Source organism: Semicossyphus pulcher, unplaced genomic scaffold (genome assembly GCF_022749685.1).
Source record: "Semicossyphus pulcher isolate SPU_LCO1_2020_fin unplaced genomic scaffold, fSemPul1.0.p SCAF_14, whole genome shotgun sequence".
In the NCBI taxonomy this organism is placed as follows: domain Eukaryota; kingdom Metazoa; phylum Chordata; class Actinopteri; order Labriformes; family Labridae; genus Semicossyphus; species Semicossyphus pulcher.
The window spans coordinates 27398453-27413224 of record NW_027211648.1 but is presented as its reverse complement, the minus strand read 5'-3'; the positions used below and the strand labels follow the sequence as shown (position 1 = coordinate 27413224).

At 43.0% G+C, this 14772-nt stretch overlaps 1 protein-coding gene across 1 annotated transcript in view; it reads left to right on the top strand.

The window, feature by feature from the left end:
• Nucleotides 1–13987, top strand: part of LOC138590915 (NACHT, LRR and PYD domains-containing protein 12-like) — a 215251-nt gene extending 201264 nt beyond the window's left edge. The window contains exons 21-24 of the mRNA XM_069661348.1: nucleotides 7140–7313; nucleotides 9966–10139; nucleotides 10547–10720; nucleotides 13229–13987. Of these exons, the coding sequence (XP_069517449.1) occupies nucleotides 7140–7313; nucleotides 9966–10139; nucleotides 10547–10720; nucleotides 13229–13241 (535 nt within the window). The 3' untranslated portion in view covers nucleotides 13242–13987. The remainder of the gene's footprint in view (nucleotides 1–7139; nucleotides 7314–9965; nucleotides 10140–10546; nucleotides 10721–13228) is intronic.
• Nucleotides 13988–14772: the final 785 nt, after the last annotated feature.

Sequence of the window (14772 nt, the reverse complement as noted above, 5' to 3'; positions counted from 1 at the left end):
AAACTGCTAGGAGTTCCAGGGAATTTATGTGGTTCAAACGAAGGTGGGGAGCCCACACCCCGTTCACAATTCTACCCTCTTGGGTGGCCCCCCACCCCTGCAGGGATGCGTCTGTCGTGACCACTTTCCTGGATAGGACAGGTCCCATTGGACTCCCCTGTGTCAAAAATAGGGGGAGTTTCCACTGGTGAAGTGCTGCCATACAGTCCACTGAAACCCTGACAAAGCGATTTCTGTGAAGTGAGCGATCCAGCCCAAGGGATGCGATCCAGCCCAAGGGATGCGACCCAGCGTTGAAAACCCCTCATGTACAAACGGCCTAATGGTATAGCCACTATGGCTGATGCCATCAGTCCCAGAAGACGTAGGCATGTCCTGAAGGGTAACAACTTCCCCCTGCGGAAGAGGGCTAGGCATGCTGAAAATGCCCTCACTCTCTCCGCTGACAGGTGGGCTCTGAGTGAAACTGAATTCAGAGACAGACCAATGAAAGAGATTGTTTGACTTGGAGTCAGCACACTCTTTTCCTGATTCACTCTGAACCCTAAACTCTCCAGGTGTTGCAGGAGTAACCTTGTGTGCTCTAGCGCACCCTGGTGGGACTCTGCAGCCAAAAGCCAGTCGTCGATGTACATGGCTATGCGTATGCCCTGCTGTCTGAGAGGAGCAATAGCTGCCTCTGTGCACTTCACAAATACCCGAGGGCTTAGGGAAAGCCCGAAAGATAGAACCATATACTCGTAGATTGGGTCTTGGAAGGCAAATCTCAGGAATTTCCTGTGAGGAGCATATATTGGTATGTGAAAATATGCGTCCTTCAGGTCGACTGAAGTGAACCAGTCGCCAGGGCGCACAAAACGCAGCAGTGCAGCGTGTGTCAGCATTCTGAACTTGTATGACCTTAGGTGTCTGTTCAGAGCCCGCAGATCGAGGATAGGGCGGAGCCCTGTCCCCCCCTTTTTTGGTACGAGGAAATACCTCGAGTAGAAGCCGCATTGGCTCTGCTCTTGAGGCATAATTCGTATTGCTCCTTTTTTCATCAGCAATGATATCTCTTCCTTGAGTATCAGTGCTGATTTCCCCTGCGCACGGGAGAAGACAATCCCTGTGAAGCGGGGCGGGGCAATGGCAAACTGGAGCCTGTATCCTCTGTTTATTGTCCCGAGGACCCAAGCCGATGCTCCACACCTTTGCCAGCTCTCTTTCCTTGCAGAAAGAGTTGCTGTCACAGTAGCTCCTGCCACTGGGGGTGCAATTGCGCCCCCCTGTGGAGGAGCGGTGTGGCAGACCGCAAGGGGAACACTGTGGGAGGCCTGCACTGATGCAGTGCTTATATGGCCTGTCACCTCTAATAGAGGGGACACACAGTGTTTTATTTTTACATTGTTTTTCAACAGTGTATTTTTTATTGTATTCCCCAGTGCCCTTGGCAACATGCCTGGCTGCACTGGGGGCAACTTTATGGATGTGGGACACATGTGAGTGCTTGTGAGACATACAGGGAGCATGTGAACAGCTACCACAGGTGAACAGTCTCTCTTTCTCTTCATGGGGCGTTGAGCTGTGGATGCCAACTTGGGCCCTGCACGCTGCATGAAGGTTGCACTCTGGAACAGGCTCAGGAACAGAGCTGAAGAAGGGCAACATGGCATCAGTGAGTTGCTAGGCCCGCTTCTTCCTCCTTGCTCCCTGGGAGGGGCCGGGGGCAGGAGGACCCCCCTGAGCAGCCGCCGAGGCGAAGGATTTCTTCGGCCAGGGTCCCTTGTTTGGTGGCCTTGGCTGACTCTGCGCTGGAGGCTGGGGGGCTGGGCGCCTGGGAATCTTGAAGGCTGTGCCACTGGCCTGCTGAGTCACAGTTGGGTTGAAGGTTCGGCGAGGAGTGACAGAGGCCTGAGTTTTCCTGGGAAGGCAAAGCTGCAGGGCTTCTCCCTCTTTCTTTTTCTCCTCACACCGCTTTTGCATGGTCGCAACAGCCGAGCCAAACAGCCCACTTGGATCCATTCTCTCATCCAGGATGTCACGCTTTTGCTTGTCAGACAGGTCAGAGAGGTTGAGCCACCGGGCCCTTTCCTGGGCAATCATGGTGGACATGGCCCTCCCCGCTGACTGCACAGCGCACTTGGTGAGGTTGAGGCAGTGGTCGGTGATGACACAAATTTCCTCCCATAACTCAGTTGCTGGTAGAGCAGTCATCTGCTCCTGCAGTTCAGCCTGATAAGCCAGGAGAAGAGAGGACGCATTGAGAGCCCTAACAGATGTGGCAACTGATTTATAAGCTCTATCAGTCATGGAGGAGTGTCGACGATCTGCCTTGGCGGGCAGGGTGGGGCCAGAGGAAGACATAGATAACTTCTGAGTTGGGTGCAGGTGACAGGCAACCAGGGGTTCAACTGTGGGCATGTTGTAAATGCCTTTTTCTTTCATGTCCACGCAGTCAAAGGCTGACCCCCCCTGGACCGGGTTCACAGCAGAAAAGAGTTTTCCAACAACACATCGTCTCCTCCAAACATTCAGGGAAAATGGGTAGAAGCTGCCTGGCTGCCCATTTTGCCTTTGGTAACCTTTTCCCCTCATAGCGAGATGAGGAGGTCTCAGCCTGCACCTTCGGCCATGGGATATCCAGTTTCTCAGCTGCCCTTTTGCATACTTCATGCAGATCCATGCCTCTGGTGAGCGGGGATGGAGCCCCGTCCATTACTCCTCCCGCAGCTAACGCCGTAGTCTGCGGTATTTGTGCCGATGAGAAAGATGAATCATCATCGTCATCTCCCTCGGAGAGGAGAATGTCGGGCGAGACGTCAGAGCTATCAGGCTCTCCATCATCGCCTAACAGCGAGCCGAAATTGTCCGCCGGCATGCAATCATCAAACCCTTCGGGCACGGGAGTGTCGCCCCAGCTCGTACCTGGCGTGGCCGAGTCATCATATTCCATCAGGGGCGCCGCCGTTGCTAACAGCGGATCCTGTATACCGAGGCTTGCCTGGCGCGACAGCCTCCGGCGGAGACTCTTAAGAGTGAAGCGGCTACAGTGCTCACATGAGCCCGGTATATCCAGCGCTGACCGGGCGTGCTGCACTCCGAGGCACGCAACGTATATTGGGTGAGTGTCCATAGCCGATATCTTAGCCCCGCATACACAGTCCCGTGGAGGGGATTTAACTGCTAGCACAGGCGTGAATAACGGTGTGGCTTGTGCGCTGTCGGGCGGTACAGTGAGCTTCGACTGAGCCATGGTGAGCGGGTCGATGTCAGAACTGTAGCCGAAGTAGTGATTAGCTACGCGGGGTGCTAGTGTGGAGGCTAGCTTTGCTGTAGCTAATGTGGAGGCAGGCTTAGCTAATGCTAGGAAGGTGGCTAGCTTGGCTAAGGTGCTTGGTGTTACTGTTTGGTGACAGGCTAACAGGTGAGCTACAGTGAGCTGTATGGAGACAGTAAAAGTAGCTTCTTTATTACTCCGTGAAACCCTCGATTTCTATGGTGAAGAAATCGGGGTTCCGTACACGACACGGAAAAATTAGCGCCCGGCGATCGAGTGGTTAGCTCAATCTGTGGACTGTTAAACTAGTAATCCCGTTGGCAGTCGTGTTGGGAGATGAGGCTTCCTGAGATAGAAGCGAGAAGAGGTGTTTGAATGATCTGGTGAGACTGCATCAGCCCCTTTGTAGGGAGAGGATGTCCCTCCTCTTGATGCAGTCGTCACGACTGCCAGCCAATGTGGCTGGCGTAATGTTATTGGGCTTCTGAGGACTACGCAGAGGGGCGTACCCCATAGTGAGATACCGAACGAATGTTTGAAAGAGAACTTGTGTTTTATGAGTGTTTAACTTGTAACCCGAGTAATAACCAAATGTTTTCAAGGAGGACATTCATTTTGGTAAACTCAAATCTGGCTGCGAAAGAGTGATCAATACGTCGTCTGCGTATAGGCAGGTCTTATACTCAGTGTCTTTAATCCAAATTCCTCTTATGTCCTGGTCTTCTCTCTTTGCCTGAGCCAGAGGTTCGATAAATAGTGCAAACAAGGCCGGACTTAAGGGACATCCCTGCCGACAGCCTCTTTCAAGTGGCACAGGGTCGGTCAAACTACCGTTTATTTTGATTCTGGCTGAGGGAGAATGATATACATTTTTTAGATATGAGACGACTTTAATATCAAAGCCAAATTTATGTAATGTTAAGTATAGGTATTCCAAACTAACTGAATCAAATGCCTTTTCGGCATCAAGGCTGAGAACAATGGATTTGTCTTTATTTTTGCTCATATGCTCCATTAAATGTAAGGCCCGTCTTACGTTATCTTGTGTCAGTCTGGTTTTAAGGAACCCCATCTGGTCTTCATCTATTATGTCCGGGATAGTATTTTCTAATCTTTTTGCGATTATTGAGGCATATAGTCTATAATCTAAGTTTAAAATCGATATAGGTCTGTATGAACTGCACTCAGATTTATCTTTGCCCTCCTTAGGGATTACTGAGATAATGGCATGTCTCCAAGAAGTTGGTATTTCTCCTCCATTAAGTGTAAAATAAAAGCATTTCAATAATGTTGGTGATAGTAACTCTCTGAATGTTTTGTACCATTCTGCGGAGTATCCGTCCTCACCTGGCATTTTGTTTGTTTTGAGTCTCGAGATCGCATTATCCAGCTATTTTATTCTGATCTGATCCAATGGATGGTAAATGCAGTGAGTTAAGAAAATGGATCAGCTCCTTTCGGTTGTGTGTATAAATCTTTATAGTAATTTTCAAAGGACTTTTGTATTTCTTTTAATTTATAACATGTTTTTCCAGATTGCGCGTCCTTAATTTTATGGATGGATCTTTCCTCTTGTTGCCTTCTTATCCTCCAGGCTAACAGTTTTTTAGCTCTTGGTCCATTATCATAGTACCTTTGTTTGATGAACTTTGCCTTTATCTCCTCATGACTATCATATAGTTTGTTTAAGTTTTGTTTAGTGAGTTTTATATGATCTAATAATTTGGTAACATGAAGTTCAATGTGTTTCATTTCTAGGTTTTTCAGTTCCTGTAATAAGTTTTTTATTTGCTTCTGTTTCTCCCTCTTTTTAATTGAGGACCACAATATAAGTTTTCCCCTTATTAATGCCTTAGCGGCATCCCATACAGTACCTGGAGACACTTCATCATTATCATTATGTTCTAGATATTCTTTAAATTCCTTATGAATGTATTGGTTGCACAAAGGATCATTTAGTAAACTTGTGTTAAGCCTCCATGTCGTGTCTTTAATTTCAGTGTCCAGATGTAGGGATAGATATACACCTGCGTGGTCTGAGATATCTTTGACCCCTATTTGACACTTTAAGTTTCTGTGTCTTTCTGAATTAAACATGAAAAAGTAGTCAATTCTTGAATGAAGATTATGGGGATGGACCGTTCAGGGAGCTCGCGAACTACACCATCAACCAGATCACCGCCATACCCGGAAGTCCCACACTGAGTATCTTAATGCTGAAGTCTATTTTCTTCTTCACTGCTTTAGTCCATTGACTGTAGCAGAGCAATGTTGAGTTCCACATTTAAAACCTTCATAGAACAAGAAAAATCCTACACTGTATAATTCACTGTGAACCTCTGAAACACCTGATTTCATCTTTTATTCCACATCATGTTTTTAAATAAATCAGTCATAGAAACATTTATTAATTATTTCAGTTTGTACGAGCAGAAAATAACAAATATATTCAGTATTTTCTTTTTCCAACATTTCGATTCAAATATTTGTTTCTTGTAACGACTGAAAAGTTTAAAGTGAAGATGCTTTGAGTTTATGGCTCCACTATTTCTAAAAGAAATACTGTCCATGTCTTTGTTCACATTCACCAAAATTCATTCGGACATATTTGGCATCTTGGAAACTTTAGTATTTTGAGTCGACTCTTCAGTTATTTTCTGCTGGTTTTTCTTGTATTTCTTGTTTGTTGTGTTTGGCTGCACAACATGAGTTTGTATAGATGGAGCCACTGGTGCTTCTTGTGTTACGCTCCTGAAAAATGAGGAGAAATAATCACACAGTGATCGGGTGATGTTTCTCAGACACGTCTGAAGTTCGATGAGGAAAGTGCTGTGATTTCTCCTGGTGAGGGATTAAAAGACCACTTTCAGCATTACAGAAGACCTCTGTAACCACCATTTCTTAGTTAGATGTTTGTTAATTTTCTTTGAATAGTATAATTTGCTGGAGTACAACGAATATTATATGTCTGTTTAATTTAGGGAATGTTGCTAAACATTTAATGTAATTTATTCTTGCATTTCCCTTCTGTAAGTTTCTTACCGTCCTGTGCAGCTTCCACAGTCATGTGACTAATTGACAGAAAATGAGTCTTTTTATTTTAATATATTCTGTAAAAGTTCAGTAAACGAGTGATGGCAGAGCAACACGGTTGTTTTACCGTGCCTGTGGACTAAACACGTAAAACATTGTTGTGTGGTTACGCTCAGAAGTAATTGTGGAGAAAGATGACCACTACAAGCTCTGTTGCAGTTTAAACTCAACAACAAATTAATCAAATGTTTCTAAATATCACGTAATTAGCATTACAACCATTTTTTTATTTTTTTAATAATTTTGTTTATTGGAAATTAAATGACATACGCTAAAGTGCAATGGGTTGTACAGGAATATAAATGTAATGTAAAGTATAGCCTAAACTAAGGCAACAACTAGAACACAACGTAACATTTACATTACAACCATTTTAATAGTGTTTTAAATATGTGTTTTATTTGAATCAGTCGTCATAAATGTTTGATCTTTTTAACCTAATCACAGATTTTAACATCATCACAGACCAAGAAGCACTAAACTGTAACTTGTATCAGACTATGAGTGTGTTATATTTGAACTTGTCACACTTGCAGAGTTTAAGAGGTGAAGTCGCTGCGTCTTTATTGAAGTAGCAGCATGTTGTCATTAATATTAATGAGAGCTCTTTTTCACTTTGTGTATTTCACACATTTTAACCTGCATCCTGTTGTGTTCAGGTGTTTGGAGTTTCCACTTTCTGAACTTTGACCTTCTTAACCTTCTTCAGCTCTGAACACATTATTAAACATTGAAGGATTTCATGCAGGAACATTGTATTCTAACGTCACATCATTTACTGTTTATTCAGATTGCGTGGCTGCTGGTTGTCAGAGATGAGCTGGGCTTCTCTGGCCTCAGCTCTGAAGTCCAACCCCTCCCATCTGAGAGAGCTGGAGCTGAGCAACAACAAGCTGCTGGATTCAGGAGTGAAGCTGCTGTGTGGTTTTCTGGAGAGTCCACACTGTAGACTGGAGACTCTGAGGTCAGAAACCATGTTTTACTTCTGTGCTGAGATTAATATGATGTGAAAGTTGTGTTGACACTAAACTGCAGACATGAGGCTGATATTATACTGATCCACACTGAGTATCTTAATGCTGAAGTCTATTTTCTTCTTCACTGCTTTAGTCCATTGACTGTAGCAGAGCAATGTTGAGTTCCACATTTAAAACCTTCATAGAACAAGAAAAATCCTACACTGTATAATTCACTGTGAACCTCTGAAACACCTGATTTCATCTTTTATTCCACATCATGTTTTTAAATAAATCAGTAATAGAAACATTTATTAATTATTTCAGTTTGTACGAGCAGAAAATAACAAATATATTCAGTATTTTCTTTTTCCAACATTTCGATTAAAATATTTGTTTCTTGTAACGACTGAAAAGTTTAAAGTGAAGATGCTTTGAGTTTATGGCTCCACTATTTCTAAAAGAAATACTGTCCATGTCTTTGTTCACATTCACCAAAATTCATTCGGACATATTTGGCATCTTGGAAACTTTAGTATTTTGAGTTGACTCTTCAGTTATTTTCTGCTGGTTTTTATTGTAATTCTTGTTTGTTGTGTTTGGCTGCACAACATGAGTTTGTATAGATGGAGCCACTGGTGCTTCTTGTGTTACGCTCCTGAAAAATGAGGAGAAATAATCACACAGTGATCGGGTGATGTTTCTCAGACACGTCTGTAGTTAAAGACCAGCTTCAGTCATGTTTCAACACATTCTTTGCTTGAAATAATAAATTGTGTCTGATATGTTTTTGTTCTGCAAAATATGTTTAATTACCTTTTATAAACATCCTCCCAAAGTATCTCTTCCTCCTCCCTCATTAACAATTCCTGAATCTGCATAGTCCCCGCCCACTCTGCAAATTTCCAACCGCCCCCCCCGTCGCAAAAACAAATCACATCTCTGCCATCGTTTAGTGGGAACTTATTGAAACTTAGCTATCTTGAAATGTAGTAATTAGTAGTAGTAACGTTAACGTTAGTAGTCAGTAGTGAGTTTAAAAAAATTACGATGACAGTTACAGCTGGCTCGCGCATCACGGAAGTGGTTGCCATAGGTTACGCATATTGATATGCATAGCATCACCCCGCCCATTAATGGGATTGGCTCCTTCGGTTTGTGACGTCTCAAACCTGCCAATCTGAAAACGTGTTGTTCAGCCTGTCCTTGGTTCACTGCAGTTTAAAAGCAGACAGGCCCAGCCCTGGTGATGACTGCTGATGTTGTCCCTGATATGTCTTGTAGCTCATGAGAAACACCACATGGAGGTGTTTACAAGGTTAAACACTTTAAATAAGGAAAGTGCTGTGGGTCGGCTGTGGCTCAGTGGCAGAGTCGGTCGTCTTTCAGTTGGAAGATTGGCGGTTCGATCCCCAGCTCCATCAGTCTACGTGTCTAAGTGTCCTTGGACAAGACACTGAACCCCAAATTGCTCCCGGTGGCATAGCCAAGGGTGTGTGAATGTGATATCTGACTGACAGTTGGGCACTTTACGTAGCAGCCTCTGCCTCTGTGTGTGAATGGGTGAATGTGACATGTAGCAGCCTCTGCCATCAGTGTGTGAATGGGTGAATGTGACATGTAGTGTAAAAGCAGCTTTGAGTGGTCGCAAGACGAGAAAAGTGCTTTATAACAACAGTTAATTTACCATTTACCATTTACCCTGGTGAGGGATTAAAAGACCACTTTCAGCGTTACAGAAGACCTCTGTTGCAGTTTAAGTTCAGCAACAAAGAATGAATCAAATGTTTCTAAATATCACATAATTAGCATTTCATCCATTTTAATAGTGTAACAATTTTTAAAGGAACAACATGCAACATTGACAGCTAGCGTCTTAAAAGGGTACTGCAGTCCAAATTCCAAATATTGGAGAGCGTTCCCTCCCCCCGTCCCCTCCTCCCCAGATTTGAAGCTCAAGCGGGTTGCCAGGTTGAGGACGCTGAACCTATTCGAACACAAGACGCGCTCTTTGACAATGACAAGTAATGAGTCCTGTGCCCCAATTTGTTTCATATCTGGCAACCTGGGGTCACGAAATGGGCAGTGGGCGGGATCACGCAGACCAAAACACACAAAGACGTTTCACACCGGAATGAAATTTTAAAGGAGAACATAATGGCTGCAGCATTGTTGTTGGAGAAGCCAGTATTTCAACTTAATATGTTTCCTTAATCTCTGATGACATATCACGGTAATTTTATGATAAATACAGTAAATATATTTCTTTATTTGAATCAGTCGTCATAAATGTTTGATCTTTTTAACCTAATCACAGATTTTAACATCATCACAGACCAAGAAGCACTAAACTGTAATTTGTATCAGACTATGAGTGTGTTATATTTGAACTTGTCACACTTGCAGAGTTTAAGAGGTGAAGTCGCTGCGTCTTTATTGAAGTAGCAGCATGTTGTCATTAATATTAATGAGAGCTCTTTTTCACTTTGTGTATTTCACACATTTTAACCTGCATCCTGTTGTGTTCAGGTGTTTGGAGTTTCCACTTTCTGAACTTTGACCTTCTTAACCTTCTTCAGCTCTAAACACATTATTAAACATTAAAGGATTTCATGCAGGAACATTGTATTCTAACGTCACATCATTTACTGTTTGTTCAGATTGAGTGGCTGCAGTTTGTCAGAGATGAGCTGTGCTTCTCTGGCCTCAGCTCTGAAGTCCAACCCCTCCCATCTGAGAGAGCTGGAGCTGAGCCACAACAAGCTGCAGGATTCAGGAGTGAAGCTGCTGTGTGGTTTTCTGGAGAGTCCACACTGTAGACTGGAGACTCTGAGGTCAGAAACCATGTTTTACTTCTGTGCTGAGATTAATATGATGTGAAAGTTGTGTTGACACTAAACTGCAGACATGAGGCTGATATTATACTGATCCACACTGAGTATCTTAATGCTGAAGTCTATTTTCTTCTTCACTGCTTTAGTCCATTGACTGTAGCAGAGCAATGTTGAGTTACACATTTAAAACCTTCATAGAACAAGAAAAATCCTACACTGTATAATTCACTGTGAACCTCTGAAACACCTGATTTCATCTTTTATTGCACATCATGTTTTTAAATAAATCAGTAATAGAAACATTTATGAATTATTTCAGTTTGTATGAGCAGAAAATAACAAATATATTCAGTATTTTCTTTTTCCAACATTTTCCTCCAAAGTCACATCATTTATTCTTTATTCAGATTGAGCTTCTGCAGGTTGTCAGAGATGAGCTGTGCTTCTCTGGCCTCAGCTCTGAAGTCCAACCCCTCCCATCTGAGAGAGCTGGAGCTGAGCCACAACGAGCTGCAGGATTCAGGAGTGAAGCTGCTCTCTGATCTTGTGGAGAGTCCACACTGTAGACTGGAGACTCTGAGGTCAGTCCATGTTGGCTTCAGCAGTATTGTACTAAACACTGTTATTATCATAGCAAAGATCCAGTATTGTCTGCTAAACCTCCAACCCTCCCAGTGGCTGCTGTCCTCAGTGAAGCTGTGAGAGGAGAACAGTGACAGGCTTCAGGATTGGACAGAAACACAGAGAGAGAACAGACAGCCAATCAGATCAGCACGAAGCTTGTTGTGATCACGTGTTTGATTTGATGTGAAGACAACTGTTGTTGTTGTGTTCATGTGTACAGGACATTAAGCTGGATTACAGCTGACAGCATCACAAGATGTTTAGAGACAGTGGTCCTCGTTCATCAAACTGTCGTACCATCAAATCTGATCTCAAAGTGTTCGTTCTCTCATTTCAGCACTAAACAATTCATCAGTTCATCTTTGTCACAGCTCTGAGATCAGTCTGCCTGAAGCCTGCAAATCACTGTCTGTTATTACACAGAACCATGGTTACGTTTAGTAACCACGGTCTTTGTACAGAACAAAACCTCTGCTGAAGTCCAGAAATCACAGCTGATGTTTCTGCTCTTCAGTCTTTGCATGAACATGAAGGACTTTTAACATCATATATAGTTTATATATCTGTCCATGTGACAGCAGCTTGTCCAAATGTTTCTGTGACAGACACCATTTTTACACTTCATGTGATATTTCACATTTGAAGCAGTTATACTGAAGTAGTTATACCATGTTCTGGGTGAATACTTGATTCTGATTGGCTGCTGGGTGTTGATTACTTCCTGACAATGGACACCTTTTAAGTAGTTGTGGATACGTATACGCTGGCTACGTAGTATCAGCCTGTTTCCACAATGACTGACCATGGCAACAGGTACAAAGTCAAAGCCTCTGTTTACAGTTGATGCACCTTGTTAACGAGCTAACATCGACCTACAGCAATGAGGGACTTCAACAGCTCTTTGACCTTATTGGGAGGATATGAGAACTTTGCTGACTGGGATGCAGCTGAAGAAAGAGAGAGTGGAAAGAAAAGAGAAACCTTTATTTACAGCACTGAGAGTAGTCCTTCAGTACCTCTGAGCACCACAGGATGGCGCCTGTAAAACAGGAGCTGCAGGAAGTACACAGCCCCTCTGAACTTACTGATCCTGTGGATCACATCAGCCATCATCTGACATCCCGCTCACTATTCAACTCTCTACTTCATTCTGCGGCCGACAGTAAACATGGCCGATCATTTGTTTGTACAAATCCTGATGTTGATTTCAGGACAATGACACGGCTGGTTAGCTACATAGTCTTCTTTTTATGTCTCATTATATTTAACTTATATCCAACACAATGTTATTGACTTTTAATGTAGCAAGTATATTGTTAGCTTTCTCGCTAATAGCTGAGCAGACATGAAATATCTCCTGTTGCAGAGTGGTGTCCAAGACCTGTTTTATTTACTGGAGGAGTGAATAATGTTTCCATGTTATTAGAAGTAGGGATGGGCATTTGAAGGCATGTCAATATTCCAATATTATATTAAAAAAAAAATCGGATATCCGGTTAACCTCACTACAAAAACAAAGTGTAGCACACAGCGCTGTTTAAAGTGCGCATCAGTTAGACTGGCCTACATCGGCGACTTCACAACACAAGAGTCTCTGTTTGTTACTCACACAGGGACGCACAGTAGCGCTCTTCCTCATCAGGAACAAGCAGTGTATTTGCTGACAGTGAATAACATTGTTTATGGGACAGAGCGCTCATTGTGCCGCACGCTGTCTCTAATACACGCAGAAACAGACGCACACTCACACACACGGAACTAAGAGGTAAAATTATTATAATCCTCAAGCATAACTCCCTGTGGCGCTGATATTAATACACTGTCCAGGAGAATACAGGAGAATACAGCCATGTGATCCTGTCCGATCCTGACGGATTTAAATAATGAATTAGTTACGCTGCTGTGCCAGGCATGTTTTTTCTTTATTTCTACTTTTTACACATTTTAAATGACATTGGTATACATGTTTAATGAACAATATGTGATTAATATAGCTAATGTATAATATTTAATGAACTTTAGGCAACCAAAAAAATCCATAAGCTACAGCTATAGTCGAATACCCACGTCATTTAGAATAATGGAGTACTTGAATATCCGTGCCCATCCCTAATCAGAACATTATGGAATGGTAATGATTGTTCCAGGTATCAGTCAAACTCTCAGGTGTTAGCGGCTCTGGCCTCCATGAGTCCAGAAAAAATGTCACAGAGAAACTGATTTGAATCCATGTTTACAGTAAGCAGTGAATATGTCTCTGTTTCTGCAGTCATGATGCGTTCAGGGTCTCTCAGCAGTTAAGTTCCACTGTGTACTTAAGTCCTGTTCAGACTCGTGGTATGAACAGACTGAAGTCTCTGCTGGTCTTTAAACTGGATGTGCTGCCTCGCTGACTGACAGCTGATGAGGGCCTCTCTGTAAACACTGATATATGACTTCTGTTGTCTGTCTTCTTCTCTCATCAGGTGTAAGTATTGATCTCTGTCAGAGTGTGAGCGATCAGGAGGATGGTCGTGTATCAGAGGATCAGCTGTGTCCTGGTGATCCAGAGAGGGTGAAGCAGCAGCATCAGCTTGTGTGTGTGGAGGCTCTGACTGGGCCATGTTACTGGGAGGTAGAGTGGAGAGGAGAGCTTCATCCAGCAGTGACTGACAGAGGAATTGTTGGAAAAACAAATATTAACCTTCTTAATGAACACTTAAAGTTCTTGGATGGGGAGGGAATGTTTGAAAAAAATGTGAAACTTTATAATCAAATGTTTTGGAGTTGAAGTTATACATGTGAAGGACATTTTTATGTTAACCTGTTTGCTCATATGTTTAGATTTCTTTAATATTATAGAGTTAATAATCATGGTATAATCAGCTAAGGTTAATTTTAAGGATATGTATTGTCTGCTCCTCTCCAGGGTCTTGTACATGATTTACTGTTGCTCCTTCTGTCTTAGAGAGATAGTTGGTGGCCTTGTCTGGGCTGAGAGCTCCAGGGCAAGGGGTAAACTCTAGATAGTCAGGCGCCTCAGCTAAAGTCATAACAATAACACCTTGCTTTGTCTCTGTGAGAGGGAGTTCTTTCTGTAATGTATAACATACACTGTGAACCTTGATTCTGTGTCAGTCAGCTAGACAGCTGCGTTCTGTGTAGTACTGGTCTGACCCAGCTCGAGTTCTTAACTGCTTTTACTCATCTTTTAATATTCTTCAATTAAATGACGTCAAAAGACATCTTTGTTTCCCTGAGAACTTTATTGGTCTTGTCATCAGAAATTGCCACCACAGAAATGGCGATGAGGATGGGATTCGACGCCTGATCGGACTCCGTCGGACTGGCAGAAAAGCGCAGGATCCTATCGAAAGGGGAAAAAAACAATTCAAAACCGCGTGCAAAGAAACAATACGACTACAAATTTTAATTAATTTTGAAATTTTCCGATGATGTCTAGTTGTTGAGTATTGATTTTTGAGTAGGCTAAAGTTTTACAGTTAAAAGAAGTAGGCCTAGGAAAAAGCTTAAAATCCCACGGACCGTGTTGCCAAGGAGAGAGTCCGGCTGACTCGTAAATGACTGATTCCAAGGTTGTTTATTCAAAGAGAGAGTAAGTTGAGGCTAGGGATAGGATGGGAAGGGCTCAGAGCAAGCAGTATCGCGAACCGGACCCAGGTCCGAAACCTAAATTCCAATCAGACATGATTAAAGTAATGGAGTCGAATCACCCAGGAAGTGGTGATCAATTATCAAAATGGGTAGAATTGGGTTTCCCTCAACAGGGCAGTTTCAGCCTCCGCCAATTTGACCAGTTACGTGAAATATTAGAGAGAATAAGTTTATGCAAAGAAAAGAAGGACAGAAAGAAAGTAGAAAAAATGTCTAAATCTAAAAGAAAGAAGTTTGTGCCATTTCAGGCTGACTGGAAGACAGTTAATGATTGGAGGACAGAAGCATGTAGACAAGGTGGCAATGGACGAGGCAGAGACAGAGGACATGGACGCGGCTTTGGGGGTCGAGGACA